The 13,999-nt window shown below is 35.3% G+C and overlaps 1 protein-coding gene across 2 annotated transcripts in view; it reads right to left on the bottom strand.

Annotated features, from left to right (window-relative positions):
• Positions 1-285: 285 nt before the first annotated feature.
• The window catches only part of ZDHHC2 (zDHHC palmitoyltransferase 2), a 31,845-nt gene continuing 18,131 nt past the window's right edge, over positions 286-13,999 (bottom strand). For both annotated transcript variants that reach the window (XM_021535314.4, XM_085578636.1), the window contains exons 6-13: positions 13,439-13,471; positions 8,560-8,680; positions 7,657-7,789; positions 5,603-5,729; positions 5,350-5,442; positions 4,190-4,299; positions 3,681-3,758; positions 286-1,008 (exon numbers count right to left, since the gene is read on the bottom strand). In XM_021535314.4, coding sequence (XP_021390989.2) covers positions 3,718-3,758; positions 4,190-4,299; positions 5,350-5,442; positions 5,603-5,729; positions 7,657-7,789; positions 8,560-8,680; positions 13,439-13,471 — 658 coding nt within the window. In that variant the 3' untranslated portion in view covers positions 286-1,008; positions 3,681-3,717. The remainder of the gene's footprint in view (positions 1,009-3,680; positions 3,759-4,189; positions 4,300-5,349; positions 5,443-5,602; positions 5,730-7,656; positions 7,790-8,559; positions 8,681-13,438; positions 13,472-13,999) is intronic.

The following is a 13,999-nucleotide window of genomic DNA, read 5'->3' as shown; positions in this document are numbered from 1 at the left end:
CAGTATCTTGAAGAAAAAGTGAAAAAAGAAATCTGAGAGATTTCTTAATTAATAGGAAATTAATAGGAAATGGATTAATAGGAAATTAGGAGCTTGAAAGACAGTGGCCCTCAGTAACTAACACAGGTTGGTCAAAAGCCTTTTGGATTGAAATTCAGGGCCAACATTTGCTTCAAAAAGGGGTAAGAGCTCCAAATGGGACAATAAAACCCTATTTCATCAGACTATTCCGTGAAGCTTCCATCAAAATCCCCAGCTGGCTGGTTTCATTTATATAATACCCACCTGAACACAGGCTTTTCATCACATCACTGAGCAGTGGCCCACTGTAGCATTCAATTAACCAAAGGATTTTTTTCCTTCTCAACAACTTTTCAAACTATCTCTAATGCAGACCTTTGGAAAAACAGAGCTTTTAGAAGAATTTTTTCCAAAAAATGTTCCAAAACCAGTCAGATACTTCACTTAGGTCTTCTTACCTTCAAAAATTGCTTATCAAGGGCTCAAAAGAAAATAGTCCACCAAGCCACTAAACTATTCCTAATCAACACTGGCTGTTCTCCCAATTCATAAAGCCAGTAGTGCAAACATTTGATTTTAAAGTCAACTACTTAAACAATTTGAATTAAAAGATGAATTTTCAAAACCAAGTCAAGAACATGAACTGATAGGATGTGAAGGAGGTCACATTTTTCTTGTGCTGAATATCAAAGTAAAACCAGCCATTGAATTTTTACAATTGTAAACGCAGACTCTTCTTTTTTTCCTCTTTCTAGTACTCAATTATCCTTCACCATTTAAACCCAGTAATTTTAAGTTGGAACATCCTTTATATGGTTCAGAAATAGTATGTTTAGTTTCGTATTTCAAGCAGTGACATGGAGACAGCTAATCATCTGTCAGTTTGTTTTCTGAGCACATCCATAGAGGAGCAGACAGGAGCAGCTGGCCAACAGGGTTGATACTTGGAAGAATGCATCTTCCTTCCAACAACAGCTTGCACTTAAACTGGAACAGAATATTTATCACAAACACATTATTAGAATCAAAGAATACATAAAAATTATGTTATTGTAACAAGTCTCATCAACTTGAAGGGGAAAGTGACTAACAGCAGAATAAACATTCTACCCTAAAGAGGAATAAGACTGTTCACAGGTATGTTATTAATCTACTTCAGGATGAAAATGATAAGTATTGACTACACAGCAAGCAGGCCACCAGTTTATAAAATGATACAAGCTATTTTTACAGTACTTCCAGATAGCAACATATTTAAAAAATAATTCTCTATTACATTAGTGTAAACGACATCTGGCACTTTCGATAATCAGTCCTCTGCTGAAATATGAAGGATTACAGGATACAGGATATTGAACAGATCCTTCAATGGGACATAAATTCTAATTCTAACACATTGGCAGGGGGTGCAGCCTGTATTTTTCGTATCTAAGATGAAATTACTTGGTTTTGTTGTGGTGACTTCAGCAGCTCTATTAAAAATATTCTATTCAACCCCTAGGAACAAATATAATTCCTGTATTGACAGTAATGTAAGGAAGTTAAATGCAAAGCAGCTAAAATAAGTTTTTATATACAGGCTCTTATTCCAGCAACTGTATGTGACATATATATAGACAGTAATTTATCTCTTTTGTTACCAGTCCAGAAAGTTTTAACTGCCACATAGAAATATCTCAGAGCTAAGGGTACAACCAATCTGGTGCTTATGCTCATGCCAGAGAATTACCAGTTCTTAGTGCCCTTCTGAAAGTGCATGAATCCAAGTGAGGCAAAACCAACTTCCAGGAGCCCCTTCATATGACTTTAGACTTACTCTTTGGAACATAACCTCCTCTGAAAGTAGTCTCTCTTTAAAAAGCCTTGTTTCAAAATGGATGCTTCCAAAAAGAAAAAAACAAGACCAAACAAAGCCCCCAAACGCCACAGAGTGAAGTAATCAGAAGGAAACTCAACTGTTTCTCAGACTGGACTAAAAGAAAATAATTTAAAAAGAGCACAAGATGTTTATCAAGCTAAACTGATGGGAAATCCACCCACTTTTGACATCTTTAGAACAGTCACAGTCTATGTTTGATATTCAGAGTAATCTGAATGACAAAGTTCCAATAAAACGTACACATTCTTCAAAGAAAGATTAAAGTTTAAAAGCTATTACTTAAGTAAATAAAGTGTCAGGACTTCAGAAAGTAGAACTCCAACCTGATAAACTAGTTGCAATTAATGGTATTTCTATAACAATCTAAGAATCTGTTTCTTTAAAGTCTGTCTCCAATATTTTACTCTTAATTAGTGATGACATATAAGACATTAAAGTAACTGAAGGTAAATAATTTAGTCTTTTCTGGAAGGTGTTGTTATGTTGAAAGACCTGATGGACTAAACAGCGCAGAAATGCGACATTTCAGATTTTGAACAAAGGGTTAGAAATGAGGGGTTTATATTCTATTAAAATATCATACACAGAGCAGTGAAAATTGCAGACACTGTCTGAGTTTCCTTCACTCATCTCTTTAACTCTGCTCATCTGACACCCAAATTTCAACACCTCTAACACTTCACATCATCATCAAGTTTGCAGATGTACCTATATCTGGAACTGTGTCTCCATCACTGAACACAAAACCAGAATGTAAGGGCCAAGAGGTTTTTAAATTTCTCACATGAACCAAACTGAACTTCTGGGAACTTTTTGATACAAGTTATTGGGCCCATCTGTTGGTATCTGCACACCCACTAGTTTTATAATCTGCCTTGACAGTGCAATACAATTCCTAATGAGTCTAGTTACAATCACTGCAGTTCCCTGATTACTTTCTATGCAAGAATTCTTAGGGTTGGAGTCGAACTTTTTATACAGTTTTAAGTACAAAATAATTTAAGTTTTGGTGGAGTTAGCTATATTCAAGTACTAGAGTGAATATGATGATTGTGTTCATTTCCACAACCCAGGGTAAATGTCAACTCCTGTTACGTACCTAACATAACAGGAGTTCATTTACTAGCTGCTTCTCAAACCTGCTTTCCAAGAAGTCTGTTTTGCAAGATATTAATGCAAGAAATCAAGACAATCTCAGCTGTTTTTGACAACAGGCGATTAAATGCTCAGGAAGTCATACGGACCTTTTGTTTTCAGTAGGCAGCATGTTTTTACTACAATATAGGATGCAGCTCAGTACCTGACTCAGAGCAAGACACTAATAGCTTATATATTAGACTAAATCCTTTTTGCTTCAAAATTTGATAGACTTTTACCTGTTTTAGTAGACAGAGCTATGATCTTTGCATTCAGTGTTAAGAATCAGCAAACTTTCAAACTTAGCATGACAAATATTGGCTGAACAGCTTGAATGCTCACAATTCTCAGTATCTTTCTAAATAAAGGGAATAATAATAATAATAATAAAAATTGGACTATTACGTAAAAACCAATGAGTATAAAGATCAAACTAATTTGCAAACATGAGACATCAAGAAATAGGAGGTTTAGTTTAAAACTAAATGTTTGAACTAAATGTTCATGTACTACTACATGTGTTAAAGAATTAATTGAAGAAAATAAAACAAATAGGAAGTGTTTTAGTAATTTTCTTTTGTGCATTCTTCAAATGGTAAGGAATCATTAAATAAAATAATAAATACAGAGAATATTAACATACCTTTCCTTACATATTCAGATGTTTCTTTTAAGGGAAATTAGGTTTCATTTTCCATGGTTAATGCAGGATTGCTCATACCTTAAAAGACAAAAAATAGTATTCCCACAGGAAAAGGTCTCAGGTCTATTTCAGCAAATAATACAACCTTGAATTAACAATAATTTTGGTGTCATTACTCTATTACCAAGTCCTAACCCATGTCTATTACATAACTTTTCACTAGCTCCTAATAGGTGTCACCTCTTTTATAAGAAATTTGTTGTCAAATCAGGCCTAGCTTAAAAAATAATTAGCACCTACTGGTATCAGTGTTCTGATATCCCTTGCTCAGGCTTAACTGGGAAAGGCACAACAGCTTGACACATGGAACTTCCTACATGTGTTTAAAAAAAAGCTTCATGAATTTTGGTTCACAAATACAAACCATGTGACTGTGACCATTGCTGCAATATATCCTCCAAAACTAGTTTATACAACACAAATCACTGCAGCATAAGTCAGCTCCTTACCAACTTTGCCCTTGTCAGCCTTTGCAGCAGTTTCTGGCCAAGATGGTGCATCTGTAAGTAGGTGGCTCTGGGAATCACGCAAAGGCTTTGCAGGAAACAGATGGTTCTCACTGTAGCACCAATAAAAAGAACATTAGTGAACTGAAGTAATTTTTCATCATCTTATCACACATTACAAACAGTCTGTCATACACAGTATTTTCCTTACCTCACCTTACTTCTTGTCTGATGAATCACTACCTTTTTATCATTACATACTATAGTTGCCACAAGTGCAAGCACAATCTAAAAAGCACAAGGATTTTTAATTTGACAGCTATTTTATATTAATATCTGTACTTCAGCCCCAAATGCACTCTTACCTATATTCTTCTTCACTACAACAAACTTGACATGATAAATGGAGAGAACATCTTCAAAATCTATTTCCTAATGTAAGCTACAGAATGCTGGGGTAAGATAAAACATCAGTAAACAGAAAGCTGAAATGTCATCTATTTCTTTTATCAATACAAGATTGTCTGTATGATTCCATTATCATTTTGTAGCCACATATTCACTACACTTATCAAATGTTTCAAAAAAGATGCAATATGAATTTATTTAGAGGAGAATATGCATACTTTTCACACTTAAAAGATGTAACGTCCATTAAGGGTAAGTAATAAAACAAGTTCTATTATCAGCAGAAACAACATTTATTATTCAGCTTCCTGTGCTTTGGCCCAAGTGCCATTAGGGATGATTCCCTTACATGAAGCAGCTTGAACCAGACAAGAAAAAGCAGGCATTCCCCAAAAGCCATGCAAGGCAATGGATTTGTATCACAGGCAATGTGACTAACCATCTCATATGTATGCATAAAGAATACTGCTGATACTGATTGTTAGGCAGGTGTGAAAAATTCAGGTCCTGGGATGTCACTGAACCAAGACAAAGCATCAGGAGAAAAGCCCACTCTGCCTCATTTCCATAAATTTCAATATACATGTGAGGATTACCTGATTTACAGCTTAACTATCAAAATATGACTTAGATTTATTAAAAGGATACTCTTAATTTGCTTACCACTTTTAAGGATATTATACATAATTTTGTTTATGTGTGCACAGGAAAAAAAAAAGATCAACTATTTGAAATGGGTAACAAAAGCAGATTACCTTTTGGAATTTGAATTAAGTCCACCAGGTGTGGAAGCTTGCTCAGGATCCTGATTAACAAGGCAAGTTGGAAAGGAGCAACCATCCCCTAAACTGAAAAATTCAGAATTAGTGTCCCACGTATAAAAAACTCTCAGCTTTGAAGACCATTTTTTATTTATTACTTTATCTTAGTACAAAAAAACATCCCCCAAATGCTCTGGATCCTGATCATTCAAAAGTTTAAACAAATTAAGCATTAGGAACAGCATACCTTGAAAACACAGGCAGCAACCAGTATTTCTTCTCATCACCAAACACCTGCCTTAGGTTTTTGCTGAAGCCCAGGCTAAAGCCATTCTTATCTGTTCTGTGACGAAATATGGGAGCTCTGAATACCTCTAAAAAGCAAAAGATTAATTAGACCTCTTTGCAGGCTAGCATGTTGGACTCTCCCACCAGTACTTAGGCAGTTGCACTGCCATTCACCCAAAAGGAAAGGCTGTACTGCCCAAATGGCTGAGACAGAGTGAGTGCACTCTTGGAAGCCAAAGTCAGTGCTACACCGGCGTTGTGCACGTGGAGAAAGTCCAATGGCTGAGGAAGGGTGGAAGTTTCTTTCACCCTCCTCCCTCATCATGGCAAGGAAGAGTGAGGAACTCAGTTTTTAAGAAGACATGATATGTTTGTTTATATGAAGATTTCAGTCTGCTACTACAGCACAGTGTTCAAGAAAGAAAAACCTAAACAAAGGGTTTATTACAGAAAAAGTAATGACAAAGGAGAAAAAGTTAACCTACTTTAGCAGTAAGACTAGCTTTTCACATGCACTGGAGTATGAAAATACTGTGTGTTTTTACCACTGCATAAAGAAATGTCTTTACTCATAGACCCAGATTATTCCCCCTGGCCATCCAACCTAAATTTCTGGAGAAGAGAGCTAAATATAGCTTCAAGTGTTGCAAAGTGCCTGAAGCAGAAAATTCATTCACTTTTCACCAAGTGACTGATAGCCATTTAATTCCCTTAATTGCCTATAAATAGCAGGCAAGCTCTGTCCTGATGTCCTGACAGTACAGGTCCCACAAACCATGTCAGACCCATGCTGAGACTGTCCTTCTCCAGTCAAACCTTAGCCAAGAACTGCTGGAAATGACCTTCCACATGCAGTGTACATGAATTACAATGGGTTTTAAAGAAGGGGGAAGGGAAAATGAGGGCATCTTTTAGATGCCCATATTAGGCTAGGAAAAGAACTCCCAGGATGATTTAAGCACAGTCACACTTAAAGCTAGCACGGCTTCATTACCAAATTACTGCATTTTTAAAGCTCCACATATTGAGCATTTTCCCAAAGTAAAATGGGAAGAGACGCCCAGATTTTTTTGAGTAAATTAAGTATGCAGGAAACATGTTATATTGCCAGTATGAGATTCCATTTGTTTTGAAAACATGAAATGTTGAATTAGAAGTGTAACACATTATGATTACCTCTGAAAATTTTTTTGCACTAAAATTATAATTATATCATAGATCAGTTTATAAAGAGAACACTAATTTATTTCCATTCAAATAAGCATCTTTAATAAAACTTTGCTCTACTTATACCTAGGTAGAAATTAATACCAGTAAACAATTGTTGAAAGTCAATGATTTGTTAGAATAATGAAGAAACTCAAAAATCTTAGAGGAAATCTTGAAGTAAACAAGCTTTCTTCCATTGATACAGATACCTATTTTCAAAGTTTTCCATTAATCACCAAAATCATCATTAATCACCATTAACAAATCCAAAATCAGGAAGAAACAGGTCAATTCACTGACCTACTTTAAATCAGCTTACGTCAACAGGAAAGCATTTAGAGATTTAGAAATTTTAATGACTATATTGCAAATTGGCATTATTACAGTCCAGCATGCAGTAGAGAACAGGTACTTAAATCTTCTGGACTTTATTTATTACATTTTGTGATCAGACACACAGGCATTCAAGCATTATATGTGCGAGCACACAGCAGCCCATCTAACATTTATTAGGAATTTATCTTGATTTTATTTACATTTTTTTTAGTTTATTCAATTTCTTTTAACAAACTGTGGGTGGAAAGCAGTGAGAGGAAGAGCGTTAAGTTTATTAATAAACTCGGTCCTTTGGGACAAGAAAGAAAGAGTCAAAATTTCCAGGGAGCAGAAGAACTTGGCAGTCTTCAAGCCAAGATCCAAGGAACTGGTATAGAATTTCCCACTTCCTCCATTACCCCCATTCATATGAGATATATTTATTATTCATTTTTTGTTGTCAAACACAGAAGCATTAAATCTACTTACCTAATGTAGATTTATTCTTGCTGACAAGCCAACAGTGATACCCAAAGAGAGAAGACAAACTGACAGAAAACATAGCTGCAGCAAAGAATAAAAACATGATGTGGAACTTGGCTTGAGTATCAGGAAGGCCATTCTGAAAATTAAAAAAAAAAAAGCCATTAGAACTGGGGAAATAGCTATTTAATTTGATTATTAATAATCCTCTATACAGCCAAATCAAATTCAGCACACAGACAAATACACCGCACAACAAGAATATCAACAAATGGATTATATACCTTCTATGTACAGTCAGCCATACAATTAGGTTAGTAACAGAATCTAAGTTAAAGAAATAGGCCCTTTCTTGGGAAACTATAAATACTGAGAGCAAGAGTCTGAAATTTAGATCTGAACTTTGAAGTGTCTTTTAGAGAATAATAATTTGAAAAAAAAAATGAAGGCTATGATTGTATATATAGGCTATTCTTTTGTACATGACATTGGGAGATACTAGCTTACAATGCAATGCCTTGGAATCACAGAATGCCTTGGCCTGGAAGGGACCTTAAAAAACATTTAGCTCCCAACACCCTGCCATGGACACGGGCACCTCCAGCTAGACCAGGTTGCTCAAAGCCCCATCCAATTCAACCTGGAACACTTCCAGGAATGGGGAATTGATAACTTCTCGGGCAACCTGTCCCAGTGCCTCACCACCCTCACAGTGAAGAATTTCTTCCTAATACCTAATCAATATCTTCCCTCTTTCAGCTTAAAGCCATTTCTCCTTGTGCTATTACTACATGTCCTTGTAAAAATGTCCACCTTTACCTTTTCTGTAGGTCCCCTTAAAATCTTTGACTTTTTGCACAGCGGTAACTCCACACACTTAAAAGACAGTATGTAGATCAGAGTACTTACTGTCCAAAACTTGATAAAGTACTGCAAATCTGTTGCAGCAATGAAAAGGCAATACAGTAGTGAGTAAGCCAAGAAGAGAAGAAAAAATTTGTAATTGGAGAATCCTACACAGTTGTTCACCCTGATAAAAACAAACAAACACATAAGAAGGAAATGTCATGAAAGTTTTCTTTGCTTTCATCCAATTTAAATTAAACTTATGTGCTCTAGAAACATTTATATCAGCATGTAAACCAAGTTTTACTTCCTATCTCTGCTGCCTCAAGCTACTGGAATGGATTTAGCTTCAATTTGCAAATTAGTGTAGTAACCCAAATCAAAACACTACCACCACAAAAAAGCCCAAAGAACTTTACCAAGTAACACTGCTTTTAACAGCTTACTGAAATTATATTTTCAATTATGGTATGAAACTTTTTCTCAGGACATCTGATGTAAATGTGACTGCAGTTAGCTATTTTTTTTTAGTTTGCTGGTAAGTATCCATGTTACACCATTAGGCATACTGCATGTCAACTGGGACAGTAACAAGCCAGGAACTGAAACTGGACTGAATTTTGTGAGAATAACAGCAGTCTCATTTAATCCAGATCCTCCTTCATTAATCATACTAAATACTTAAAACTTCTCATACTATAAAATGTCTTAATAAGATACTCAAATGTAAGAACATTCATAGAAGATCCCTAAAAATATTTACATTTACATGAAATGAGAGAAATGCTACTCTGTAATAGAAAACATTCCACACCAGCGACAACATGACAGGGAATAAGACATTTGAAACACATCTAAATGTTAAAATAAATCTCATTTTATAACTTTCACTTATGGGCTTTAAGATGCCTGCCTCCCATTTGCAGATTTTTATACATGATAATGAGCAACTAGTACACATTATGATGATGAGGGTACATTTAGTACCATAGTAGCTTCCCATTAGAGACAACATATAAGTATTATGAATTTCAGAGCACTATTAAACATATAATGATATTACACCCACCAAATAAAAAAATATTGGCGTGCTCCCCATGGGCATTTTATTGGTAAACTGCTTCCTCTATCATTTGTTGCATTGAGGAACTAATCAAAATTATTTTTGTGCTAACCTTGACAGAACTCTTCGTATGAGCTTAAAGAAACCTAACTGATACTGCTGTCAAACTGATCAGGCAATTAAGATAAGACTACATTCACAAAGATACTTGTGTATTGATTAATAATTCTAAAAAAGGGAAAAAAAAAAAAAAAGAAGGGAAAAAAAAAGAAGAAGGAAAAAAAAGTGTGGTGAGGCTCAACTTTAGCTTCCACAAGCACAGGACAAGTTACCACAACTGTTCTCTTCTTTAGGGAGATGGTGATGCTAAGGGACTCATGGCAGAAGGCATGCTAATCAGATAAGGGTAGAATCTTAAAATAGTGAAGAAATTTTCACTGTACCTTACTGTTACCCATTCTCAGGGTGGGTAGTGAGCTGGGTCAGTTTGTTCCAAGTTTTTTTTAGACAAAATATAACATGGCTAAACGTTAAATTCTGCATTTTCATTTAAACATGCAGCAATAGCTAAGCATTCATATTAACTACAGTTAAGCACTCAGAACAGATTGTTCTAATTAAAGAAAAAGAACATATTATTTGTAAGTTCATAATTATTCTTATCGAAAAGTAAATATAAAATTCTCCACAGTGAAGTGGGCTTTTTCATTAAACATGTCAAAGTAAGCAATTCCATGATAAACTGCAAGCAATTCAGGTTCAAGTGTTATATGATAATCCTACTTTCCTTTCATGATACTTATTTTTGAGCTGTTCTTACTTAAGACACTGTTTGATGTGAGAAAAGAAATATTAAGTGAAATGTCATTCCCCAAAGATGAAATTTCTTGAATCAAAGATAGATTTCTTTCAAACCATTGTTTTGCACAATGGTATGTGGTACACATGTCAAAACAAATTTGCATAAATTATTATGCTCCCTTCAAACTTAACAAGGCCCCAAACTGCAGAGGTCTTACTGGAAAAGAATAGTGCATCAGAAGATTGAAGAGAAGGTAAACACCAAGGTTTCATTATTGTCCTGTTTGAGCATGTAGCATCAAATCTTAAACCTCCAGAATGGTGGTTAGATTTGAAGTCTAACATTTCTGAGAAAGAGTAAAACTAATAAATATACCAACAACCAGCTAAATAATAGTATGTTATTGCAGCAAAACATTCATACAGTCAGAACAATCCAGAATAACAATTTGGATTACAGCTAACATTTTAAATGCTCCAATTTCAAAGGAATATATATAATTCCCATCTGAGGGGTTAGTTTACTGAAAATACCAGGCAAAGAAATAATTTACAAGGCACTGACAATTTAACAAAAGGCAACTCATTTAACAAAAAGCATCACAGAATCCAGGAGACGCTAACTATTTGGATCACTCAAAAGATAAAGGAGAGATGTTCTGAATTATTCCTAAGGCATTCCTAAATGCACCTACTTAGTACTAAGAGTGTTATATACAAACAGTATTTTTGGACATGCCTCCATTGGATTCCCACCTGCAGGTGCATCTGCATACAGTGAGTAGCACCAGCACTAGAAATCCCCTTTTAATCCCCTAAATGCATCACTTAAACCTTTCAGAGTAGTTAGTGGACAGTTAGCATTAAATATTTCTGTTTATAACAGCACTTCCATTAGTGCAGGAGTGACAGCCAAAATAAAGCCTTCCAGAGAGCAAAAGACAGATGACTTGGGGCTAGGACATAACAACCTCTCATTACCTCTGTCTTCCAAGAGCTTCATCTTACTTTCCATAGGTTATTTTTACCCATTCACTCTCCAGAAATCCTTCTCCTGACAGAGTATTAAACTAGAGAGATAGCTCTCATTGCTGTTTCCCTGCTCTCCCTAAGCATCACATGAGTTCTTTCCCCCTTCTTTCCTACCCAACTTGCTCCCACAAAAACATTGCAACATGAAAAGCAAAGCAGAACCTAATGATGTTCAGAGAGGTTAAAGTCAATCCATTATACTGAATTGCACCCTTACTTTTGTTGGCAAAATAGCCATATATCTCCCTAAGAACCTTTGAACATGGGTCTCTACAGGAAACTATAAAGCTTGATCAGCACCTCTGCAGTATTTCAAAACTCTTTCATCTCTTCCACATAGTTCTTTTTTTTAGTGAGCAAGGAACTGTGAACATCTGCTCAAATTAGGAAAAAACACACACCTCTTTTTCTAATGTATTTCTGCTACTAGGAGTACAAAAGGAACATCTCTCCATCAAGAAGCATTACACATCTTTCAATTACCTTCTCTATTTGTATTTTTTATTTTGTGCACCCATTGCTTATTAGATTAAAACCAATGAGCAGTGTAAATACTCTCTCAAACTGGGTATGTTTATGTTGTTAGATTAAGAAGAATGCAAACGTAGAGTAAGCAAATGCTACTGGAGAGGAAAACAGATTTTTTTCTAAAAGTTTCTGCCCTAGTGAAATAACACTTCACTGTCTTTTTACACAAAACCTAAGTATTATTTATGATTTGTTATTTGATATAATGGATTTTTATTTTGAAATTGAAGCTTACATGAAGAACATTTTAATGTAAATGTCTTAAGACATAAAAGCACAAAAAAATCTGGAAGAGACCATAAAGGTTATAAGAAGTCTTTGTAATACTGAATATTAATAGTCATATTGAGACTTTTCACTGATATTTTGTCACAAAGAGCCTGTCAACTTTTTACTGTTTTTCCTAGAGCTTTTGACAAGGCAGCTATTAAAAAGCTGAAAAAAGGAAGCCATCTTTTTTGTTCTAAGAAATTTGTTCCACATTCAATGGCTTTACCTGTTTGCTTTGTGGTGGCTTGTTTGTGTCTTTTTTTAAGAAGCACACTAGTATTACTGAACACTCTCAATTTTCACATGCTGATTAGCAAAAAAACTCTACCCTACACTATTTAATTGTATCTACCATGTAGATGTAAAATAAGAAGAAATGGTTAAAATCAAATTACATTATGGCAGATGCTGTAGTCAGGACCAAGAGAAACAGGGGGACTGAGCACCCCTTCCTGCCCCAGGACAGAGCCTCCTCTGTCCTAGAATTTGATGTAAAAGTGTCAAAACAACTGCTTAGAACCATCTACCATTCCGTTTGTCCAACACAAGGGATTCTTCTTTTCTGATCATTTTATATGGTGAAGAACTGCCATGTACCATTCAATTCCCTAAACTTGGACCTTACTAAGCAACTACCTTTAATTATTTCCATGAGACACACCTCCCAAACTGACATAAAACTAATTATACATCCTGTCTATCCACTGGGTCCAAGGGCTGCTAAAAGACAGGAGAACAAAACCACTGTGTGGGCTGACATAGCAGCAAAACAAGGGAGGCAGAGGGGAGAAAGAATCAAAGAAAACAAAGAACCCATAAAAACTGGAAGTGCTAACCTCATGTTTCCAGCAAGCCCCCTCCAACTGTCCCGGGAGCTTTGGTAAAAGGAACTAGGCAAAACCTTGCCCTTTAGTTTTAAACCTAGGGTAGCACTTCACCTTCCAATGCAACTAAGGCACAGTAGTATTCAAACTCAAAGAAAAGATGCAATTCTTAAAAGAAGTTCTCACTAATCAGAAGCCTACTTCATTAATACTTGTAAAAACTCAAAGGTACAAGAAAAATGAAATTCTTTCTGTATGTCACAACCAGGAAAAGAAGACATATAGAAACTCCAACAGTTCTGCAAGACCAGTAACCACACATACACATCTAACTCTAGGAACGCTGAAGCATCATCATCATGGCAGGCCCCACAAAAGTGTATTTTACCCAATCAGAACAGAAGAAAACCAGTAGTACACTCACCAAGGGCAGTGATGATCCATTTTCAAAATGCATCTTTTGAAAACCCCAGCAGAATTCCAAGCATTGACAAAAGACAACAAAAATATTGTCAGAAGCAAAGTAACATGCCAGATTTAAATTATTTACATACAGATTAAAGATTATCCATATTTACTATATGTTATGTAATCTGTTTAATAAATACATCTATTTAAAGCCAAATAATACAGTTTACCTACGAGGGAACTACAGAAATGGCAGATAAGCCAAACTGAAAACCTTTGATATATCAAGAACTCATGATTTAAGAAAATGCAATCTATAGGATTTGGTCAACTTTAGTATTCGGTCCTCAATCTGAATAGGATTTTCAACTATTGCTTATTTTCTGGCAGAGCCTTAGAAACTGGGCTAATTCAATTATTATGTAGTGATACAACTAAATGTATTTCCAACAACATGGTCTGTTTTTATAGAAATATATACATCTTTCTATGCAAATAGAAAAGGTTTTTAAGAGATTACCTTACATGAAAAACCCCAAACACTTTTGCCATTAATCACTCTCCGTTAACAAAGAAG

This window comes from Lonchura striata, chromosome 4 (genome assembly GCF_050655825.1).
Source record: "Lonchura striata isolate lonStrDom1 chromosome 4, ASM5065582v1, whole genome shotgun sequence".
NCBI classification, from domain to species: Eukaryota; Metazoa; Chordata; class Aves; order Passeriformes; family Estrildidae; genus Lonchura; species Lonchura striata.
Note: the sequence above shows the minus strand (reverse complement) of the source record. Positions and strands in the feature narration are given on the sequence as shown.